Source organism: Perna viridis, chromosome 5 (assembly GCF_037379345.1).
Source record: "Perna viridis isolate PV_CMFRI_1.1 ecotype Kerala chromosome 5, ASM3737934v1, whole genome shotgun sequence".
NCBI classification, from domain to species: domain Eukaryota; kingdom Metazoa; phylum Mollusca; class Bivalvia; order Mytilida; family Mytilidae; genus Perna; species Perna viridis.
The window spans coordinates 28,485,686-28,508,928 of record NC_142449.1 but is presented as its reverse complement, the minus strand read 5'-3'; the positions used below and the strand labels follow the sequence as shown (position 1 = coordinate 28,508,928).

Here is a 23,243-nt window from a genome sequence, read left to right as displayed (position 1 = left end):
CATATAAATGAAATATGATATTCATCCCCTATTCCATTCTTACACAAAATACCCAATCTTCGCATATTAAATCATATTCCAGTTTCTATTGGGAGATGTATATTTGACGTACGTAATTTAGTTATCCAAATTCTAATAGTTTCTGGAAGTCTAATAAGATATTTTTCGAGTGAAAATTCTAATTTAAATGAACCATAAATTTGTCCTCTTGAAGAATTGTTTATGTCACTAAACCACTTTTGTATAAATTGATCTTGTAAAATTTTAGTTACATGATTCAAGTCAAACTGACTATCTTGATTTAAGAATACATATTTCAAGCCAGTTTCATTAAATATACATTCAATTTCATCCATTTCAAGCTCTCAGTTCCAATATACTTTAGTTTATACAATAAAGAACACAATAAACTACTCAACTTATCTTTGTTATCGATAGAGTAATCAAGGGAACCAAGGTTATAGAGATAATCAAAAGAATGTAATCCAGGGACAAAGACCAGACATGGAAAACAGACATAGACAACAAAGAACATAAAGTAACAAAAATCATACATACAAAGTAATAAAAGCAAATGAGCAACTCGGACTCCACTAAAAACTGGGAGCATGGACCAGGTGCACCGGTAGGGTAAGATAAGTCTATACCGAAACGACAACATTCTTCTTTTAACCCTCACTTCTAATGGAAACGCTCCAATTCTCCATAAACCATAAAATTAGGGATGAACTTCGAACCTTCAAAATTCTGTTACAATAACTAATGTGTATTCTTTCTATAATTTGTAAATTTTCATATCCCCAAACTTCAGAACCATAGAATAAAATAGGTTCAATCATAGCATCAAAAAGTTTTAGTTGAAGACCAACAGGAATGTTCTGGTTTCTAATACTTTTAGTAAATGCTAAATAAAGTTATTTTGAGCTTGGTTAACGAGCTTTTCTTTGGCGTTTGAAAAAAATTGCCCTTGGACGATTATCGTAGGTAGGGAAAGGTATCTACATTTTATATTTCTATTTTCGTCTTGTAATCTGAATTGAAAATTAATATTACATTTCCGTATACAAAATATTATAATGTTTTGTCGTCTCTACATTAACCTTAAATTTACAATAATTACAGTATTGTTGAAAAATATGAAGTGCGTTCTGCTTCACATTAGAAGTTTCGGCTAATAGTAAGTATCATCAGCATACAGAACTACAAATATTCTGAGTAAAAATGCAACGGAGAGCATCCCCGATCTTCAAGAAAGTCCTCAAGATCGTTTAGAAAAAAACGAGAAAAGGAAGGAAGACAAGTTTTCGCCCTGTCTGACACCTGCCAAACAGGGGGGAATCTGATTGTTCGATTACTATCATATTGAACACAGGATTTATAAATATTATCATACATGTTGTATATAACAGTGAAAATCTTTCCTTTATCTCCAATCTTCTGTAAATTCTTCCATAGGCCTGTCTTCCATACAGTGTCGAAAGTCTTGCGGAAGGCAATAAAGGCGCAAAAAAAATTTTTTCTGTTAGATTGGTAAATCGATACGAGAGAATTCAAAATAAACAGATTGTCTATTGCTGAATGTCCCTTTCTGAAACCAGCTTGATTTTTCGATAAAGAACCAACCTCATTTGCAAGGCACATAGGTCTAGTGTTTAGTATCGAAGTGACAAGTGTTCCTAAACAACTTATTAACGTGATTGCTCTGAAGTTATCTGGGTTCATGTTATCTCCATTTTTTATACACGGGTCGAATTATATCCATAGTCCAACTGTCTGATACACCACCAGTATTAAAAACAAGGATGAATAGTTTAACCAATAACTTGATTAATTTCGGAGGCGAGTTTTTTAGATGCTCATTCAAAACACTATCCAGACCTGGGCATTTATAATTTTTCAATGATTTGATAGAACTATAAATATCATCCTTGGCAATGTCATTATTTCATATAGATTCAATCTTTGGATTATCACAAATAGTGTTTAGATCTAAGGCATCATCATCATCATCATCATCATCATTAAGCTTCTTAAAATAATCAAAAAATGTATCTATATCTATAGGTGGGTTGGATTTTTACCGAGAGCCTGAAAATTTATTCAGTGTTCTCAAAAAGCTTTAGGATCATACTTCGAATGAGATCTCAACTTCGTCGCGTTTTTTTCTTGATAACTGCGAAAACTTTTGTTAAGTTCCCGCTTATAGGTTACAGACCACCAATTCAACCAATGAGCATTTGGAACGTACGCAAAAATAGTCCTACGCAGAAATTACCCCTGTTCCTCATAGTGCTGTGAAAAAAGTTCTCATCTTATTTAAAAAATTGAAACAGTTTCTGAAAGGAAAAACATTTCTGTACATTTTATAGGTGCATTTTGCTTCTTGTGATGTGAAGCCTAATCTCCATAATGATTTTTAAATATACCCCTATCTTGTGAAAACACTTGGATTTCCCATGCTATTTATAGACCCTTCACTTCCGGTGACCAGTACTGCACTGCAAGTCTGCTAACCCCACATGCCATTCTGAGGATTGTGAGCTGACATATGTAGAATCATGCTGATATATAGTCATCTGCAGGTTAAAGTTAAGGTAAAGTCCAGAGAAGCCATTGAATATTGTGAAATTAGCATAGAAGCCTATGGGAAGTGGAATTAGTGGTTTTTAGCCTTAAATTCTTGCAATTTTTCATTCAGGAACTTTTTCGTATATATAATCGGTTTTAACGTGTTTATATTTACTTTTAGCCTCATGAAATGCATCCTGCTTAATACTGCCTTCTTTTGTGAACCAAGGTCTACAGTCATCTTTTAAATTAGTCTTTAAATTGTGTGTACCAAATAGAGATGTATCACTTTCATTATAGAATGAACATAAATCATTTACAATTGAATTTACTTGATCAAGGGTCACATGACTGTGTTCTACATTCATTAGTTTGTCATCAACATAGAAACATTTGGTACATATAACAACATCCAACAAGAATAATAGGCTCGTTTCAAGAAGACATTTGTTTTGAAATTTTAATCCACTGGACAAACTCTGAGTCAGAGTCAATTAACTCTAAAAAAATCTGAAAGGCACTTTTTTATATTATAATTATACCACCAGATTTATTTTTACATTTGTTCTATTCTTATAATGAACATTGTAACCCAGCGAAATATTTAACACAAATGCTCGGCAAATACAGCGGATATATTGCAAGTGAACGAGAAAATGGTATCAATGGAAAAGAACCACACCATGTCATCAGAAGAGAGCAAAGAAATAAAAGAATGAAAAGATGAGTTAATTGATCTAGAATGCAGGAGCATGAGCGAAAATTTAGTATTCTCGGGTCTTTCATACCAGCGGGATGATATTTACATACCCAAAATTCAGAACTTTTTACAATAAGGGGATCAGAATAACCCAAAGAATTACCGTCCGATAACTATCGTAAGCTGTTTTGGAAAAGTATTTAACTGTAATAACATTACAGAGTGTTTAATGTCATAATGGGGCTATTGTCCTATTAACCTTGTCTCTGTAATTCTTTCATTTTGGATAGACTTTTCTACGACGTTCAACTATTTTCCTCTGGATACTGATTAGTTGATTGTGAACTGGGGTTTGTTCATCAATTTGGATGCGGCAATTATTACAATCTCATATAGTCCTTGTACCTGACAAGCCTGGCCATAATGTTTCTAGAATATCCGTCTCTTCTGGCACGAACACGGTGAACATTCTGAAATTCGATACCCCGAACGTTAAATATGACTATTTCCGTATGGAGGAATCTGTATCACATGCTGTATCAACCGGTGACCTGCTAGCTACATGTATTACACTACAATAGATAGAGGTGTGCATACATGTCTATTATGTAAACCATTGCAAATAAAGATATGCATCCTCTGCCAAATTTGGGTTCTACTTAGCCCATGTGCACCTGCTTGGACCCAAGGTATGAATAATGTGAGAAAAATGTGAGAAAAAAAACACTTTGATTTACATCTTAGCCTGTAGTTAAAGAAAAATCTTACCGGATAACTAAGTAAAATTGCTTAAAAGTGATCAGTTCGCACCCCCATTCAGAAAACCTGGCTACGGCCCTGGTATAGTTAACTGTTATCTTACTTGTTAAGTACGATTTTATGTAAAAAAAAACCCCCAAAAAAACAGGCAATGGATGGGCTATTATTATTCTCAATTTTGTCATTTTTGCCTAAAACATATTCGTTACATCTAGAAAACAGCCAAACCGCTATTTAAATTTATCCTAGACATAGACATCTTTGACTGCATATATAGGAAAAGTTTCCAACCATTTTTCCATAGTGTCTAAATGTGATAAGCCGACCACATTTCAGAAGATTTGAGTTGATTACAAAAATAACTCCCCTTTTAGCAAGTCCCATTGAAAATAACTCGGAACGTCTCGGGTGCTTTCATTCATTCGTACAGACATGGATGCCCAAGAAAGCACGTTCATTTATTTTTTTTAGAGTATTTGTTTTCTTTGAACAACTACATTGCACTTAAAGACGCTTACCGAGAAGGAAAAATGCTTTTACCAACTTGGTTTTCTAGCTAATGGACTGACACGTACTTCTAGTGCAGTGCATCAAAAATTAAAATATAAAATCAATTTCTATTTCTTTAACTTGATTAATAAATCAAAAAGTACATGAACATTAGCAAATGTTTGATTGGAAATATTGTCTAAAAAGACATGTAGCACTTAAGAAAAGGAGACTGGCAAGGGCAACTTGTAATAACAGGTTATCTTTTTTGGATATGGGCCTATGACACTGAATATATATTTTTTTTTAACACTGCCAATATATCATAATATGACATACTGCTGGTTCAAAAATTGTCTGCAATATTGCTGAAAAAAAATATGTACACTCCCTGTTTTGACCCACGAATATACTTACTCTTGCTTGTAATTTCAAGACATTTTAACAGATTAACATGACTTGACTAACAAAATTATACTCCACCACAAAGGATCGAACCCTAGACCACTCGATGACAAGCCACTGACCAATTGATTCGACTAAAGAATTATTCCTTTAGCTAAGTCACTTAAAAATGTAACTGGCTGTTTGAATCTTTATTTCTTACTACAACGCAGGAAGACTGTCCCGTCACACAGGCAATTGAAACTTGAAATGTTGGACTGCGATTTGATCAGGCTAAGTAGTTAAAGAACTCCTTGTGGGTATGAACTTGCAAGCAAATGTACATGTATGTTTCTTGGAAAGTTTAAGGTTTTATCTGTCTCATATTAGGAACATAAATCTGAATAATTTGTAATCGTATTAGCAAGGTAAACATTGTATGTTCATGCACATATCAGTGCATGATTGATTCTCCATGTAAGACAATTTTACTTAAGTATTTTATTCATTGAATTTTTTAGGAGAAGGAAATAGGAAAGAACAAAATGATCAGGTAAATGTACAGGTCATTGCATAAAGAGTTCAAATTACAATAATGCTATTGTTAAACTAATTTCTGCAGAGATGTCTACATGTACAAGTATTATTATCTGTGTAGTGTGAATTTTTTGGTACTATCTTTGTACATTTTTTCCATTCTTATCACAAACTTTGATAGTAAGAAGCACCTTACTGATTTCATTAATCATCAACACCAGCTGGCTACTGAGTATTCTATAATTGCATTTGCTTCTTCACATATTTTTATAAATTTTGAAATGACCTTAAAAAATTTAAGGCACTGTTGTTGTCATCATTTGTCGACACTTGGTTTTTGTGTGATAACTTGAGTATTACATTAAGACTTCTCTGTTTGTCAAATGAATCAATTTCTCTAAAATAGGATTATTTTTTTACACATCTCAGTCATGTCAGGGGATTGCAGTACCATTTTATCATAGTATGTAATTTATCACTGTCTGTCTGTCAGCAGGTTATATAATAACTAAAACAAATACATCTTTTAAGTATTTACAGAATGAAGATTTAACAGGAACAGTTGCCAAGCATTACAATGAATTACAAGAGGCTGGCTTGGAGACCAGAAAAGAAAGTCGAATATTTTACCTACGTAACTTCAACAATTGGGTAAAAAGTGTATTGATTGGTAGGTTTAAAACCCAATCTTCATGATAATTCAGGAGCCTGAAGCTGACAGATATTTTAAATGCTGATGTGCCTGTAAAAATTCTATTTACTGGCTGGTTATATATGTACAGACTCACAAAATTATTGTTTGGTCTTGTGGATCAAAAAGTTTACTGTTAAATACTGGAGCTTGGAATCTGAAGGTTTCATGTGTAGAATCGCATTGGACAGAACATTTCCTGTAGACCTTGAATTGACAGAGTACAAAGCTTTTTGCAATCTCTGATAATGAGTTCTCTATATTGATTCAATCAAAGTACAATATGAATGATTTTATACCAATTGTGTACTATTTACAGACATTAACAGCATGAACTTCTTATAATATTAATACTGTAAATGTACATGTGTTGATTAACACAGAATATGTAAATTTTTACTAGTACTCTTTTTACACTTAGGAAGAATAAACATTTTTTAGGGTAAGAATAATGCTGACTATGAAAAATATTTTGTTTATAATATGCAAATTTGGCTTTGAATTATGAAAAAAAATGCAAGGTACTGTTCTTCAAGCAAGATTTTAATTTTGCAGTTCTTTTGTCAAGTTTGTACACTGATATTACTTACAAAAATCACTAATACAGAAAACAGAAGTTTTATGGTCGTCATCACGAACTCGTGGATCGTTATGGTGTATCCATCAACACCATGAAAACTGATTTATTCAACGGGTCATAGTTTTCCTTTCCTCGTTTGTCTACCCCGGACTTGACTTTTTATGAGCAACTCAGTGGATGTTTCTAGAAAAGCAAAGGACGCTTACCCTACCGGTGCACCTGGTCCATGCTCCCAGTTTTTAGTGGAGTCCGAGTTGCTCATTTACTTTTGTTACTTTGTATGTATGATTTTAGTTACTTTATGTTCATTTTGTTCATTATGTTCATTATGTTTATTTTTCATGTCTGGTGTTTGTCCCTGGATTACATTCTTTTGATTACCGCTATAATCTTGGTTCCCTTGATTACTCTTTCAACGTTCATTGACTAAGGAAACCTAGATTTTAATTTAGGCAAGTAGAATTTTCATCAAACTGCCCCATAGGACAAGGTTCTTAAAATTTGAAGAAGATACCTTTTGAATGCTGACTTCAAAACAATGGCAATTATTTTAAAAGACATATCAATGAGAACTTACTGATATACATCATATGCACATTTAACTTTTAGACAGGCTTTCATGTGGACCCTTCTTTTCCTAATTATCCCTTTTTTTATAGCTATTTCCCATATTAAAGAGTAATCAAGGGAATCAAAAGAATATAATCCAGGGATGAAGACCAGACATGGAAAACAGACATACACAACAAAGAACAAACAATAACCAAAATTAAACAGTACATACAAAGTAGCAAAAGAAAATGAGCAACTCAGACTCCACAAAAAACTGGGAGCGTAAACCAGGTGCAATGGTAGGATAAGCATCCTCTGCTTTTCTAGAAACACCTGCCGAATTGTTCATAAAAAGTCAAGTCCAGGGTAGACTAAAGAGGAAAGAAAAACTTACACAAACCTCAAAATCCTGATAAAGAAAGAACCCTGAATTCATACCCCTAAAATAGGAAAAAGATATTTTTAGCATGAAGTCTTGATTTATGGCAAATATTTCACCAAATGATTTTGTGTCTCACTTTCCTCTGCCCTTCCTATCCTGATATTTTGATTTTGCTTCTGGGGTGCTTACACATTGTTTTTCTTTTATTTTGATAAGTATAGATATGTAACATTATTTGTCAAAAAATCCTTATATGTCGTATGTACTTATTTTTAACAAAATACATGTATTTTTTGAACACCTGGCTCTAGAAGTAGAGGTTATCTTTTTTTCATTACTTTCAGGAGAAACTCTGAACAAAGTAAGAGAAGATCACCCATCTAATGTTAGAATATCGGTATTAGATCTTTGTGCTGGGAAAGGTGGAGATCTTCTCAAATGGAGGAAAGGAAGAATCTCAAAAATTGTTTGTGCAGGTAATGCAAGACAGATTGAAAATAACATTTACAGTTTTAAAGATAACAAGAAGATGGTCAGTGGGCAGTGAGTTATAAATTTAGAGTTTGATTTAAAGCAGTCGTGTATCTGGTGTAAAAATTCAATGCAGATCATAATTTGTAGAAATTTTTTATCAGTGTTCTGAAGTGAAATTAATATGATTTGTTGTTCTATCTGTTTGTTAGAATTATTTCTACAAGTCCTTGTAGTGGTTTCAAGATTGAAATTAAGAAGATCAAATGTGTTTAATTTGGATTCTGTGTCTAAAGATTGGGGTATTATATACCACCATGCAAGTTAATGTAGAAATCCCCTCTGTCTTTCTCACTCTGTGTCTGTTAGTCCACATCTCTTGTAAGCACAGATAGTCTTTAACTGCTCAATTAATTTTGATGTAACTTGGACAGAAGGTAAGGTATTATTTTTTAATGTATGAATGAATAATTTTTTATTTATGCAAGGGGAGACAATCCAACTTGAAAAGTTAACAAGTTCAAGTGTAGTAGTTAGTCCACATCTCTTGTAAGCACAGCTAGTCTTTAACCGCTCAATTAATTTTGATGTAACTTGGACAGAAGATAAGGTATTATTTTGTTATGTATGAATGAATAATTTTGGATTTCTGTAAGGGAAGACAATCCAACTTAAAAAGTTAACAAGTTCAAGTATAGTAGAGGTGTTCATTTTTGTGGCCCTGCTTGCAGTGGTTTTTAATCCTTACTGAAAACTTCCCTATTTTTATCATGTTGGTTTTAATTAAAAATATAATTGTTTGTTGTTCCCCTACCTGTTCTTCTAGTTTTTTTACTTGCATTATCTATTAGAATCACCTAATCTGTACCTCTGTCCCTCCATCCATCCTTCAAAATTTTTGTTATAACATTCTCCCACTGGAAGGATTGATTTCATATTTTTTTATATAAATTATGCATACATTGTAAGTGATTTTGCTGCTTGATATCAACTTCCTGTTTTGTGGCTCGTTTCCAATATATGGTATAATTGAAAATATTTTCTTCTAAAAAATCTTGGCCCAAATAGATGGATGGAATTTGAATTTTGCGTGCAGCTTTACATATGTATATTGTTGGGGCATAATGTTGTAAGCTATTATTGATGCTGTCCAATATCAACTTTCTGTACAAATAGGTGTATGCCTAGCAGAACAACGAGAGCAACTTCATGTTATGTTTTGTCATACCTATTGACCATTCCTCATACACCTTGGAAGATATGACCTGCTCTTTTCCCCAATTTTTAATCTTACACATGTATATATGAAGCGTGCTTGCCTTCAATGTGGTAAGTCAGGTCTTGATTCCTGGCTGAGTCATACTATAGACTTTAAAAGTGGAAGTCATTGCTTTTCCACCAAGCAGATGGCATATAAGCAGAAAAGTGGTGACTGGATTTGAGCCACTGAGAAAGTGACATGCTTACCTTCATGATGTTGCTTTTGTGAGCTAGCTTGTTAAGCTCAGCGTATTGTGAATAGTACAGAGCAGGTTATAATGTTTGTTTAGTCAAATGTTCATATCTTAAAATGCATTAAATATCTGCCATGGGATGTTAAATCACATACAGTCGATCAATCAATTAACTTTTAATTCTAGAAAATACTTAATGATACACTATTCAACCCTTTTTCTATACAGTACATTAGAATTAGAAATAGTAGCCTGCCCGTCAGCCTGAGAAGGGCTGGCTAATTTAAACAAAAAATCTATATAGCCATATAGTAAGTATATTGAAAAATTGTATTCAGGACTTGCTAGAATTTGAGTGAGTTTCCTACCCTGAGTACACCATCTTAGAAGTGTATACTTACTATGTCTATGATTTTCTGAATCTACCCTTTTTTTTGCAGATATAGCTGCAACATCAGTAGAGCAATGTGAAACAAGGTATAAAGACATGGTAGAGAAGAATTCTAGGGACAGGTATCCTCAGGAAATATTCTCTGCAGAGTTCATAGCAGCTGATTGTACAAAAGTAAGAGTTCATACTAATCAAACATGTTCTAAAATACTGGAGTATAACCAGAGTATACATTTGCCATTCAATTTTACAATTTATAATTTCCAAATTAATTGATGCTTGCAATAGAGTTATTTAAGCCAATTTTATCAAAGTTGAATAATATCATTAACAGCACTTGATGTCACTCTTGTCTAATGAATATTCCAATATGATATTTAACAGTACTTGATGTCACTCTCGTCTAATGAATATTCCAATATGATATTTGATTGTTTATATTGAGGTAAATTTTGTGACATCTAAGTAGTAATCTGTATTAAATATCAGGCAGGAGATGATTCATGCATGTCGGAAACCCACCAAATTTAGTTTTATTTCTTAACACTTTAATACAGACCACATTTTCACTCTTAAGTTTGTCATTTGGTTGTTGCACTATTGAGATGAAAATTATGTAGATTGTGTATAAAATTGGTGCTTTGCAATAGTTATCTTTCTTTTTTTGGTTGACTGTAGTGAGTGATGAATGCTTTGTTTTTCCTCAAAAATGCATATCTGTATACAGAAAAGACTTAAGTTACATTAAAATATAGCATGTTTAGACCCCAAAAACATTGTTTGTTAGGTGGGATTTTCTGCAGCCATAAATCACCTCTACCTTTGGAAGTGTCTGAATTTTATATCAATTGGTACTTTATTATTGAGATTTAAGCAATTTGGAAATCAAGGCTTGGTTTCTTTTGTTTTCAAAATGCATATAAATCATATGATTCACATCATAAAATGAATTATAAGCAACAATTTTAAATGTGCTTCTAATAATTCCTGCATGGTCAAAGGTTACATTATGTTTCGATTAATCAATATCAAATGGCAAAAGATCATTTGTTTTTCCAAAGGTGGTTGAAAGTGAAAAAAAATACATGATTACATTTTCAGGAACCATTATCTTGGTTACATTTTACATGAAAGTTTAACATGGTTACATTTACTGGAAATATAAACATGCTTGCATTTATAGGAACAATTATCTTGGTTACATGTGAATTTACATGCATACATTTACAGGAAATTTAAATATGGTTATTTACATTTTCAGGAACGGTTAAAAGAAAGCTATAGAGATAGTGACCAGGAATTTGATATCTGTAGTTGTCAGTTTTCATTTCATTATTGTTTTGAGAGTTTACCTCAAGCTGAAATGATGTTGCGTAATGCCTGTGAATGTCTAAAGTTAGGAGGTTACTTCATTGGTACTACACCTAATTCATATGAAATTGTGTAAGTATATTTACAGACATAAAATTGGAAAGTTTATACTAAGTAAGGTTTACAATCTAAAACATAAACAGTATAGGTAAAACAGTGTTCTAGCTAGGATTTGTAAATAGAGGGGCGCAGGGAAGAGTTCACGTTAAAGCATAGCATACTTTTTCAAATAGAAAGGGATAATGTTGGTCTGACTAATTGTTTTAATGTGTATGGTTGTATCAAGTCTGAGATATATTTCTTCATTTTTGTCTTGTTTATATGTTTGTAGTTTGTATACTTATGGCTGTTTCTTGTACATATACCTGATTACTATTCTCATTTCTATGTTTGAAACGTATCAATATGACTTCAGTCATTCATTGCTATAACATTTTTATAGATATATATGGCTTAAACATAAAAAAAAAAAAACATGAAATTCTGTACATATAATTTTTTCAAATTTATAACAGCATGTCAAGAAAATAAAAACAGCACTACATAACTATTATAAACTATGCACTGTCTATTATAAAAGCTAATAATGCACTACATAATGATATATGTACCAAAATGCAATAATATCGCATTTGCCTTCGTTGAAATGAGTGAACAATGAGTCAAAAGTTATAAAATAAAATATCACGGCAACTACGACAATCTGAGTCCGTTGAAAAATATTAAAAGGAAAATATTACGATTATTTTAAAAAAAATTATTTTCCCCTTCTCAAAACAGACAGAAAATGGTCAGGGACAAATAGAAATATACGATCTATTTTTGAAATTGTAATGAACTTCCTTGTTGACGTATTTATTTTTATTGATCCAGTTCAGTGTTCTTGATAATATGTACAAAAACAATTGGGCAGGAGTATAAATCTTTATTATAAAACATGAAATCTTTATTACTGAGAATTGTCATTATACATGAAGAAAGATGTTATGGATTGGTTGGTCCTTGCGACTTTCTTCTTCTCATTTTGAAGTTGGAGTAGTTTGCGTTTCTTTGTAGGCATCGTGAACAATAAATTGAATCAGATCATACAACTGGTGGCGGTTTTTTTATACAATTTTCTCGGCTTTGACATCCTTCACCAGTAGTTTTAGCCCTCCAGTCGGCTTGGTACATCCTCATAATCATCAAAGGTGATAAACCATTAATCACCGATAATTACCCGAGATTTACGTCAGGGTTAATTACTATGGGATATTGTAAAGGTGACACTTCCTAATTGGCTTGGGGTTAATAGCAAGTGTGTGATCTTAATGGGACATTCAGATATGCTGATAGGGCACTGAGGGGCGCATGTTTGATAGGGGCAGGGCACAGCACCCCTCCATTTTGCTCTAGCGAGGACACTGGGTAAAAGATATGCATGTATATTTGATTTTTGAACCTCTATAGGTATCGTGCATTATTGTTGCTAGAATATTACCGAATTATATTTACTTGTAATATAGCAGGTGCCACTCACAGAGCAGGACATGCTTACCCTTCTGAAGCATTGATATCACTCCCATTTTTTTGGAGGTGGTCATATTGTTGATGCTTTACTTTTTTGTGTGACGTCTTGTTTCCTTTATCTTCAGTTTTTATGTGTGGTCTTTTTTATTTGGTTCGCTACATTGCCTATGTAGATCATCTCTGATTCATGTGTTCATGTTTAGGCCATGTTTTTGGATTTTGATCTTTATGAATCATCCCACTCAGTGTTCTAGGATTTTTCAGAAATTGAGGTTTCCTCAAGAAAAATCCACATAAAATCAACTTTCCCACAGTCAATGACTGCTTTCCTAACAGAACATCCTTACAGCATATGAAGTTTCCAACATGCCACGGGAAAGTGTATCTAAGTACCTAACAGAACACTTCCCACTGCTGCTGATTTTTTTTGCTGATAGTAATATTTTATATGAGTTATGTTTTTATATTGATCCCTGTGCCTGTCTGTCTGTTTCATTTATGGTTTCTGGGTGATATTTTTTTGAATCTCATAACCAAACCATTTTAGATTGTTTTCAATGTAATTTTTACTTTTTGGAATCTAGGGGTCTGTATTGTCACCAAATTCACTCTCCTATAGTCTGTGGTAAAAATGTATTCTATCTCTACTTTTTAGATTCATTTAAATGTATTTCTAAGGTGAATATTAAAATTTGTTTTTCCTCCTCGTTTATTTAAAGAGAGTTTTGAGACAAAAATAACCCTCCTCGTAAAATTTTTCTGGCTATGGACAATGCAAAAGGCACTCTTTATGTCATTGTAACGCATTTAGATATAAGCTTCCTTTCGTTATTTATTAATTAGTAAGACATGAAAAATGGTCTAAGAACTAAGAAATTACCTTTGAGGGGCCTTTTTTGGTGAAAGTTGGTGTGTAGTTGGATTTATCTATGATTTTTTTTTATTCCCTTGCTATTCTCTACTGCTGTCCAAACAAATTTACATCAGTCCATTATTTTTGCGCTTAAACTTGTAATCTTGGAGACGGATTGTATGGTAGTTTTTAATTTTTATTTAGTTCACACATCTGTTTTCCAAGATCCCTTTCGGAGTTTGAATGAACTTTTCATTGCATAAATCTTGGAAACCAGTTTAGAATTATACATGTATACCTTGATGGGTTGTATTCTATAACATTCCTATTTGCATCTTTTTCAGTCACAGATTACGAAAATCTCCTGACAAATCATTTGGAAATGATGTTTACAGAATATCATATGAGTTAGAGGATTTAAATGAAATTCCTTTATTTGGTGCTAGATACAAGTTTCATTTGGAAGGAGTGGTTGACTGCCCAGAATTTCTTGTCAATTTTCCAGCTTTAGAAAAGTAAGTTTCTAACTTTTTGGTATAATCGGTTTCATTTGTTCAGTGTATTGAGAAAAGTTCTGTTTTTAAGAAAAATCAAGAACAAAAAATGGAACATTTAGGTAATAGTAAAACTTTAGATTCTTCAATAATTCATGTAATTACTTAATTATTCTAATGAACCCAATCAATGTTATGGCCATATATAACTATTATTAGTGGCAGTATATGTTGAAAACAAATTGATAAACAATGCTTTTGAGTAAATATAGTCAGTGTGAAACAGAAGAGCATGGCACTATTTCAAATTCACAACAGATTGATTTGAGATTTAATGAATGAATTGAAACTGATGCTCTACCAGCTGAGCAAAATAAGTACTTACCTAGCTCAGCTAATAGAAGGTGATATTTTAAATTACTTACAGTGAGAAGAAGCCAGTATTTTAGATTTTTATACCAAAGTTTACTTTAGGGATTCATTCACATGAACAGAAAAATAATATTCCTGCACTCATTACCGTGGGGGCTATATTGTAGTTACCTTGTGCATTCATCATCCTGTCTGTTGGTTCATCTGTTACACTTTCTGTGATGTTGGATGCCTTAAATAACCCCTGAAATAAGGTTCTCCAAAAATTCAAAAAAAAATTATCCCAAATAAGATATATTTACAGTCCCTGGACTGATCCGTGCAACTTTTTGACTGATTGGTGACCGCTGACTGATTGATGGCTGACAATGGATAACCAATGAAAATGGAAAATGATGGATGATTGGTTCATGTAAATTGAAGAATTGCCATTGGAACTAATCCAATATACTACCATATTAAATTTACCTTAAATAAAGATATTAAATCTACATATTGTATTTTGTTCAAAATAAAACAAATGTAAAATAAAAGAAATTAATTGGTGTTTAAATCTATTGCTTCATGTAAATATATGTAAAAACTGACAAACAAAACAACGGAATCCGTAAAATATATTGACTGCTCTGTGGTCATGTGATGCGATCACTGGTTTAATGGATCGGTTTGATAGATCAATGACTGATCAGAGACTGATCAGTGATCGATGACCGATTGCACTAATGGTTCAGGTGCTGTAAATCAATTCCTAATTGGTAGTTTTTGTTTTGAATATGCTTAATACTACACTGATTAATGGTTTATTACTTGCATTTTTCTTGTTATTCTCTGTAAAGTTAATGTCAGAAGATTTTAACAACAAAATCAAGCTTTGTATTATTATCCTAAATTTCCAAATTTAAAAAAAAATGATGCATATTTTCCAAACTAAAATAGGATGAGTCAATTATGTCACTGGACTTTTCTCATAATAGATTTCTCTGCTCCTATTGTAGGGAATACTCAAATATTTGGTATATTGCCTTCGCATGATGACTTGTACTGTGTCTCCCAAATCCAGATCCCTTGCTCAGATACATATGTATTTCCTGTTTACAGTATAACTTTATTTCACAGGAGTGGTTAAATTGTGGTATTTTTTGCACGACATAATAAGTGTGCACCATCTTATTTTTTGTAACCATCATAGAGGCAGTATGATTTACTCACTGATACTATAGCTACAACAGCATAAAAAGTTTACATTAATCTTCCATGTTTATATTTACCTATATTCAACAGGATTTTAACTTAATAAAATGACTATTCTCCATTCTAGTATTGGACGATTTTTGTATGAATTTGAAATTGATACTTTTCTTTGATTTGCAGATTAGCAGAGGGGTTTGGAATGAAGTTGATATTAAGAAAACCTTTTGCAGAATATTTTGCAGAAATGTCAGAACGTGGAGACCATAGCTCATTGTTACGGAAAATGAAAGCTCTTGAAGTAAAGATTACCCTTTTTAATGGTCGTCATTATTAATTTTATATTCTGTCTCACGAATCAGAGATTTATTTTTTTTTATGTCTGATCCCTGTCCATTCTCCTTTTTGGTTTCTGGACGAAATTGAATACCAGCTCAACAAAATCTTTTCAAATTGTATCACAAGACCTTTGACCATAAATTACTGGATAAGTGAGATTATTTTGCATATTATATTTACCTTTAGGGCTTTATAATTATGGCCATTATTTCCATTTCCAAATTTTGAAGAAAAAAATGTACGGTACATGTATATGGAGTATCGTCAATTGGTCTCTAATTATAATGATGAGGTCAAAATTTAAAAATTTCTTTGCCATAGCCTAAGCGACCCTTCAGAAAACAACCTGCTGAAAGTTTGTATTGTTGGAATATTGTCAATCTTTTGTTTTTTTCCTATATTTATACACCTGTCTAAGATGTATCATGCACTTAAAGCCTGCTCTTTATTAATTTTTTTTTCTGATAACCAGATTTTTTGCTAGCAATTTTTTTCCGTCATTTTCACTTTAAGAGATGTTTTGATATTATTAATATATATTAAAACTTACAAAGCAAGTAAGATTAGTAATATCAGTATTACTATAATACACATCTTTATATTAATCTTTTGAATATCAAAGGATTTGGGAGAGTGAAAAAAAAGTTTACTTACTTATCAACCTAATCTTTTTCTAAATGCTTCCACTATGGAAAACAAACATTTTTAAGTATGGCCTCAAAACTAGCTGCTGCCTACCAGTAGATCTTGCAACCAGATTTCAAAAGTGATTTTTCATTTACAGAAGTGTACCCAATCATCTATTAAATGATGTTTTCTTGCTATTTTAATAAATATTTGATTCATAATTTTTATAAATTGATTACTGCACACTGTAAAATTTTCAGGGTTTGACCTGTAACATAAAAATTAAACCATCATTAATATATTCTTCAAAGACAGATATAATGCAATTTGGGAAACGGAACAGTCATGAATCAAAGAAACTGCTAGAAAAACTGTATGCAAAATTCCCAATTAACAGTAATTGATTGTAATTTTACATCCCATGGCAAATATTTCATGTATTTCATAATGGAAATGTTCAATCCTGAAAATTTAACAAACCCTGTTTTGTATAAGGCTGATGGCCTGAGCCATATTGTACCAGCTCACAGAAGCAATGAGCAGCTGGTAGGTATAACATCCCAATTACACATTATTCTGTCTCTAAGCCATTTGCCTATACTTTAAATGCTTGATTAAGGAGCAGTTAATACCAGTTTCAAAATCTTTGGTGTGATTAGGCCTAGAATTGAACTCACAAAATCCCACACTATAAGCAAATCTATTTTACTTGTCATCTGAGATGAAAACTGGATACTAGTACCTAATAGGTATAGATACTCCTTTCATCATTTTTATATTTGCAATTTTGCACTGCATTTATATAATTTGAATGTTTTGCAAGAACTTTTATTGTTTGTTTGTTTGGGGTTTAACGCCCGAGCAGCAATATTTGAGCTAGAACTTTTAAGAAAAACAAAATGTAGATTTATTATATTTAACTTTTAGACTTATCCAGCAGACCACAACACAAATCTAGTCAGTGAAAAGCTTGAAGATTATGAAGATACCAAAGAAAATGTTAAACAAATGGAAGACTCAGAAGAACAAACTGATGGCAGACATAGAAGACAAGTGAAAGTGGTATATTTATTTTTTTTTTGTTTCTTCATTGTTTATGCCTGTCCTTTGAGTGCAGTATTTGATCTGTTTATACCACCACCATTGTGGGTTACTCCTACAGTATTTAGCATGTACATGTAGTTGCACCTTCTTGTGCCTTGTTACTCTTTTTCAAAATTAAACTTTCATTGTAAAATACAGAACCCCGAAATATAATGATATGGCCTACTAAAGTCTTATTGATTACAGTTATCACTCTTAGAAGGGTAAAATATTCTCTGCTTATAACTTGAAAATCATAAAAAAACATAATAGATGAAAAGAAACTTTCAGTGGATGAATAATAGATGAAAAGAAACTTTCAGCGGATGAATAATAGATGAAAAGAAACTTTCAGTGGAAGAAATAGTTCTTATCGAAATCTTCATTGGTGTTATTATGGGCCTTGGTAAATGAAAAATAATTTGAAGATAATTTTCGTATGGTGTGGTAAATATTACCTCCTGGGCCCAATTGTTCAAAACTTTAACATTGGATAAATAGTTAGTTGGATAAAATTGACAGATCGTACAAGACTTAAATAGTTGTCGTCTTTTTTCTGGCAGATCTTTTCAAGAGTTGTGCCCGAATTCCTAATAAAACGGAGTGAGTGATTAGGCTCTTTAGAGCCTCTAGCTTGTTTCAGAGTAATGGAACTTTTAAGTCTTTAAAAAGGGATTAGGACCAATGTATGAACTAAAGGGGTAAACAAGGGAACAACAATTTGAGGGGTAATCAAAAGATAAACGAAGTTATCACATTTGTTTATACTTTTAATGATATACCAGGTACTTAAAAAGTTAATAGCCATTTATGAAAGTTGACTCATTTGTCCTCTTTTGAATTACGTCTAGCTTAATTCCCTATAGAAATTTCAGATAATGTTATGACTCTCTGTTTGTTGTAGGGCACATTATCAAAAGCTGAATGGGAAGCTACAAGTAAGTAACTGCAGATTTGTAGAAATGTACTTACGTTTTTAGTCCAGCTTTACCCAAAATATTATTATCCAGGTGGTTTTTGTCCATTTCCACATTGTTGTTTTTTTTGCTGTTGTCCAGGTCGTATTTGTCCATTTCCATATTGTTGTTGTTTTTGCTGTTGTCCAGGTGGTATTTGTCCATTTCCACATTGTTTTTTTTTGCTGTTGTCCAGGTGGTATTTGTCCATTTCCATATTGTTGTTGTTTTTGCCATTTGTTGTCAAGGTTGTTGCTCCTTTAATGCAGAGCATTATTTTTGATCAGGTTGCTACTCATATTATTTTGTCTTTTTTTTCTCATATCTGGCTTGAACCAGCCATTGTTCAATGATATCTGGATATTTAAGTTTGCTGAAAATTCTTCTTTTAAGAAGTTGTTTTCTCTGAGTCACTATAAATGTTAATTATTTCTATAAGTTGAGCATGTTTGGTATAGAATGAACTGAGAGTGATATGTCTTTTGGACAAAAAAAAACTTTCTATAAAGTTACACCAATTTCCATATGCATTTTTGTTGAAAGACATTTCCAATTTTTTTTTTATTTTGTAATTGTGTTTGTTTGTTTTAACCTTTCATGGTTATCTCCCTTTATCGTACATGATTTTCATATGACTACAAATACTTGTGGTATTATGTTAAGACATTATTGCTTTCCATACAATTACTTTAGTTATAGTGATCCATATGTTATGAAATTTTCATGTAATATGATAAAGGTGAAACCTTTTTACACTCCCGAAAAAACATTAATATAAACACATTTTTTGTCAGCTCTTATTTGATGTGTTATACCTTCAAGTATGGTAAGAGAGAGTAATCAAGGGCACCAAGGTTATAGCGTTAATCAAAAGAATGTAATCCAGGGACAAAGACCAGACATGGAAAACAGACATACACAACAAAGAACATAAAGTAACTAAAATCATACATACAAAGTAACAAAAGTAAATGAGCAACTCGGACTCCACTAAAAACTGGGAGCATGGACCAGGTGCACCGGTAGGGTAAGCGTCCTCTGCTTTTCTAGAAACACCCACCGAGTTGCTCATAAAAAGTCAAGTCCGGGGTAGACAAATGAGGAAAGAAAAACTATGACCCGCTGAATAAATCAGTTTTCATGGTGCTGATGGATACACCATAACGATCCACGAGTTCATGATGACGACCATAAAACTTCTGTAGTGATGACTTCAATCTTGTAGCAACATAACTCTGTTCCAGAAGCCTATTTGTTAGAGTTCTAGTGCGATACAAAAAGTCTGTGTAGTTTCGGCAAGCTCTGGCATAACGTATGAGTTGTGATATGAACACTCCATACGCAGGAGCTGAAGGGATGTTGCCACAGATGAAAGGAAAGTTGACAATTCTGAATGAAAAGTCATCACATTTGTCGTAAAGTTTGGTCAATAGTTTTCCTTTACCATCGATTTCTAAGTGTAAGTAAATTTTGTAATGATATATATTTGCCCTAAAGCATTATACTAATTGTCATGGTATGATATGTCTATTGGCCGAAATGTCTGGCATTCATAAAGAATTATTGGTTTTCGTGGTTCGAAATGTCTTTTGGTCGAATCGTCCGGCACAGGTTAACATTATGGTTCTTAAAATTTGTGAAATGTCGTAAAAGATTTCTTTTATTGTATTTAGTTTCGGTGCATTCTGTTTCATTTAGTATAGTTTAATTATGTTTTTATTATGATTTGATTCATTTTATCGAATTGTTTCGTTTCAATTCTTTCTTTTATTGATTATTTTCGTTTCGTTTTGGTTCGTTTTCATTTTGCAATTTTTATGACCCGAGAATTATGGGTAATATTGATGACATATTTTTTGGAGCCATACTGCAGACTATAAGGCCAACCCTATCTTGGAAAAACTATGATTCGATTTGTATTTAATTATCGAAACTAGCAAATATTCTCCGAGACTGGTGAGACTGGTTTGGCGCTCAATTGCACATATGCAAGTATACGCAAATGAAGCTGCCATTATGCTGTTTTTCAGCTCCTGAAAATGCAGGTACAAACCGGATATTGATGCTTTTTCTTGCCATAAGTATACAGAACCAAGTTGATAATACAACCATAAACGCTCCCTACCGGAGCATATTATTACTTACTGCTATCATATGCTTGCTGTTGAGCATGGGGTCACTTGTCCCTACCATTTTACAAAAAGGAGCCAAAAAGGAGTAAAAATGGTATTTATTTAAAATTGATCATGTTGATGTAGAAGGTTTATTTCTTATTCAGTTTTGACAAATTTTAAAAATGTGTTTCTTTTGAAGTATTTTACAGATTATAAATAGCATTTAGCATTTTCAGTCTATAGGGGACTAAAGGGAGGTCACAGTGTTAAAAACTTTATTTTTGGTCAACATAGACCCATCATAATTTTATGTAGACCGCACTGTACATTTCAATGGAAACTGAGCCAATTTTATCAAAGACCTGCTTGATTTTACATAGACTCGGTCTGTAGGTCTACTGCTAATTTCTTTCACTTCAGGTCACACCTAATATATATATATATATATATATCTTTTTTTCTGGTCAAATTGACTGAAAACGTCATTTTTTGAAAAACTATTTTTAAAATTTTTTATTTGATTTTTTTTGGTGAATTGTTCCTCTTTATAAGGACTTGAATAATTATGTTTGCTAGAAAATTGACTCCATCATTAACCTTTTTTTATTTTTTTTGAGATAATGGGGTACAAAGTGATCTATAAAGCACCCTAAAAGTAGAATATTTTATTTGAATTGAAATTTCAAGATATTGTGCAATATTTTATCCAAAGCCATTGTTGTGTCTACAATGAACTGCAATTCGTTTTTTTTAAGTGTGTCAAAACTAATAGCTTGTCCACCCTTGTCCCAGCTGAACCTAGTTCAACTGACTGCAGTTGTATCATGTTGCACCTGGCAAAGCTGTTTATTATATTTTTCGAACAGGCCAAAGGGTCAAGTAAACTAATATCATAAGTTAACTTCTGTTGGTTGTTCATAATTCTTCCTAGTTCTTAAGTAGCACTTAAACTAAGAATCATGCAAAATGTGATTCATGGGTAAAAAGTCTACATATTTTCTTTTTTGATATTTGTTTGGATTTCCGTAGTAAACAGAAATTAATATTCATTTTTTCATATAACCCGTGTTCTTAGGAGATAAGAATTATATAGAATGCACTGTAGATTTCAAAATTAAGGGCGATTGTCTGTAAATTACACTCAATTACAATAGAATCTATTGGATTTTCAGTGTTGATTATCACCTAAGATGAATGAATAATTACACATTTCATAGTATAGACCCATAAAACAACTTAATTACAAAAATGAAAATATTTAGCCTCTTTTGGGGTGTATGACATTTTTCAGATTTTGCATGATTCTTACAAAGACTGCTTAAATATTTTCAAGTAAAGGTTAACCCAAGAATCTTTCAAATATAATAAGTTGTGTGCGAAGCATTTTACTTACAACATAAAATCAATCAAAAAGTATATTTTATCAAAGCTGCCTCACTGGTGTCAGGGTAGCGTGCTTGTGTTGAGTGCAGGAGATCGTGGATTCCATCCCCGGCAGAGTCAAACCAAAGACTTTAAGATTGGAAGTAACTACTGTTCCATCTAACACACACAGTAATAATGAGGTAGATAGAGAACTGGTTGACTTGGAGCCATATTAATGTGTTGGAGTGGGGTTACATATCTACCTCTGATCTAGCATATAAAAGATCCGGCACAGGGTGTTAGACTAGTACAATGCAGGGTCTATTTGATTAGTCAATCATTTTCGACCTGAAAAACATGAAATATCTGCCCTAGGATATTAAACAATAATCAATCCTTTTATGAAAAAAACTAATAAGGGAGATATCTAAGGGTGGTAAGCAAATAATACATTTTGATGTACATGATACTGTTAAGTTATGTACAGCTTAACTCACATACAGGGAAATCTGTCTAAACTGAACCCCATTTGGTGTTGTTTAGACAAGAGTTAGGTTTACCAAGAGAGGTTTTAAGATTATTCAGGGTTTGGTTTGCACAGTTTTCATTGTATTTTATTGTGTTAGGTATGATGACATTGTAATAATTACCCCAATCATGGAATGTTTTTTTTTTGGTAAGTCTGAAATATCTATGTGTCTACATTCTAACTTTTTTGTCTCTTTATTTCAGCCATTTACTGTGTATTTGTGTTCCAAAAAGTGTGTGATAAAAAGACTGGAAAAACCTTTGAACCTAAACAGAAAGAAACTTTGAAACATTCAGCTGATGATGAAGACACAAGTGCTCCAAGAGAAAAAATCCAGAAGGTTTCATAACTTTTGTAATTATGCTTTTTGTAATAAAATATTAATGTCAATATTTGCATGAAAGTTAAAGTTTGGAGGAGTAGACACTAAGGTGCAGATATAGATCAAGAAAAGCAAGAATTCTGAAGTTCCAATGAAAAAGTCG

General features: G+C 32.4%; 1 protein-coding gene across 2 annotated transcripts; it reads left to right on the top strand.

Moving 5' to 3' along the window:
* Nucleotides 1–4,412: 4,412 nt before the first annotated feature.
* On the top strand, nucleotides 4,413–23,148 carry LOC148616964 (mRNA cap guanine-N(7) methyltransferase-like). 2 transcript variants are annotated; one of them, XM_088584155.1, is made up of 11 exons: nucleotides 4,413–4,475; nucleotides 5,422–5,453; nucleotides 5,969–6,107; nucleotides 7,987–8,118; nucleotides 10,008–10,132; nucleotides 11,220–11,401; nucleotides 14,036–14,206; nucleotides 15,929–16,046; nucleotides 17,639–17,773; nucleotides 18,699–18,732; nucleotides 22,962–23,148. In XM_088584155.1, exons 1-11 carry the CDS (start codon nucleotides 4,460–4,462, stop codon nucleotides 23,105–23,107), a joined length of 1,230 nt encoding a protein of 409 aa, XP_088440281.1. In that variant the 5' UTR covers nucleotides 4,413–4,459; the 3' UTR covers nucleotides 23,108–23,148. The 2 variants fall into 2 exon arrangements, with proteins under 2 accessions (XP_088440281.1, XP_088440282.1); XM_088584156.1 differs by having other exon boundaries at nucleotides 4,430–4,475; nucleotides 5,978–6,107.
* Nucleotides 23,149–23,243: the final 95 nt, after the last annotated feature.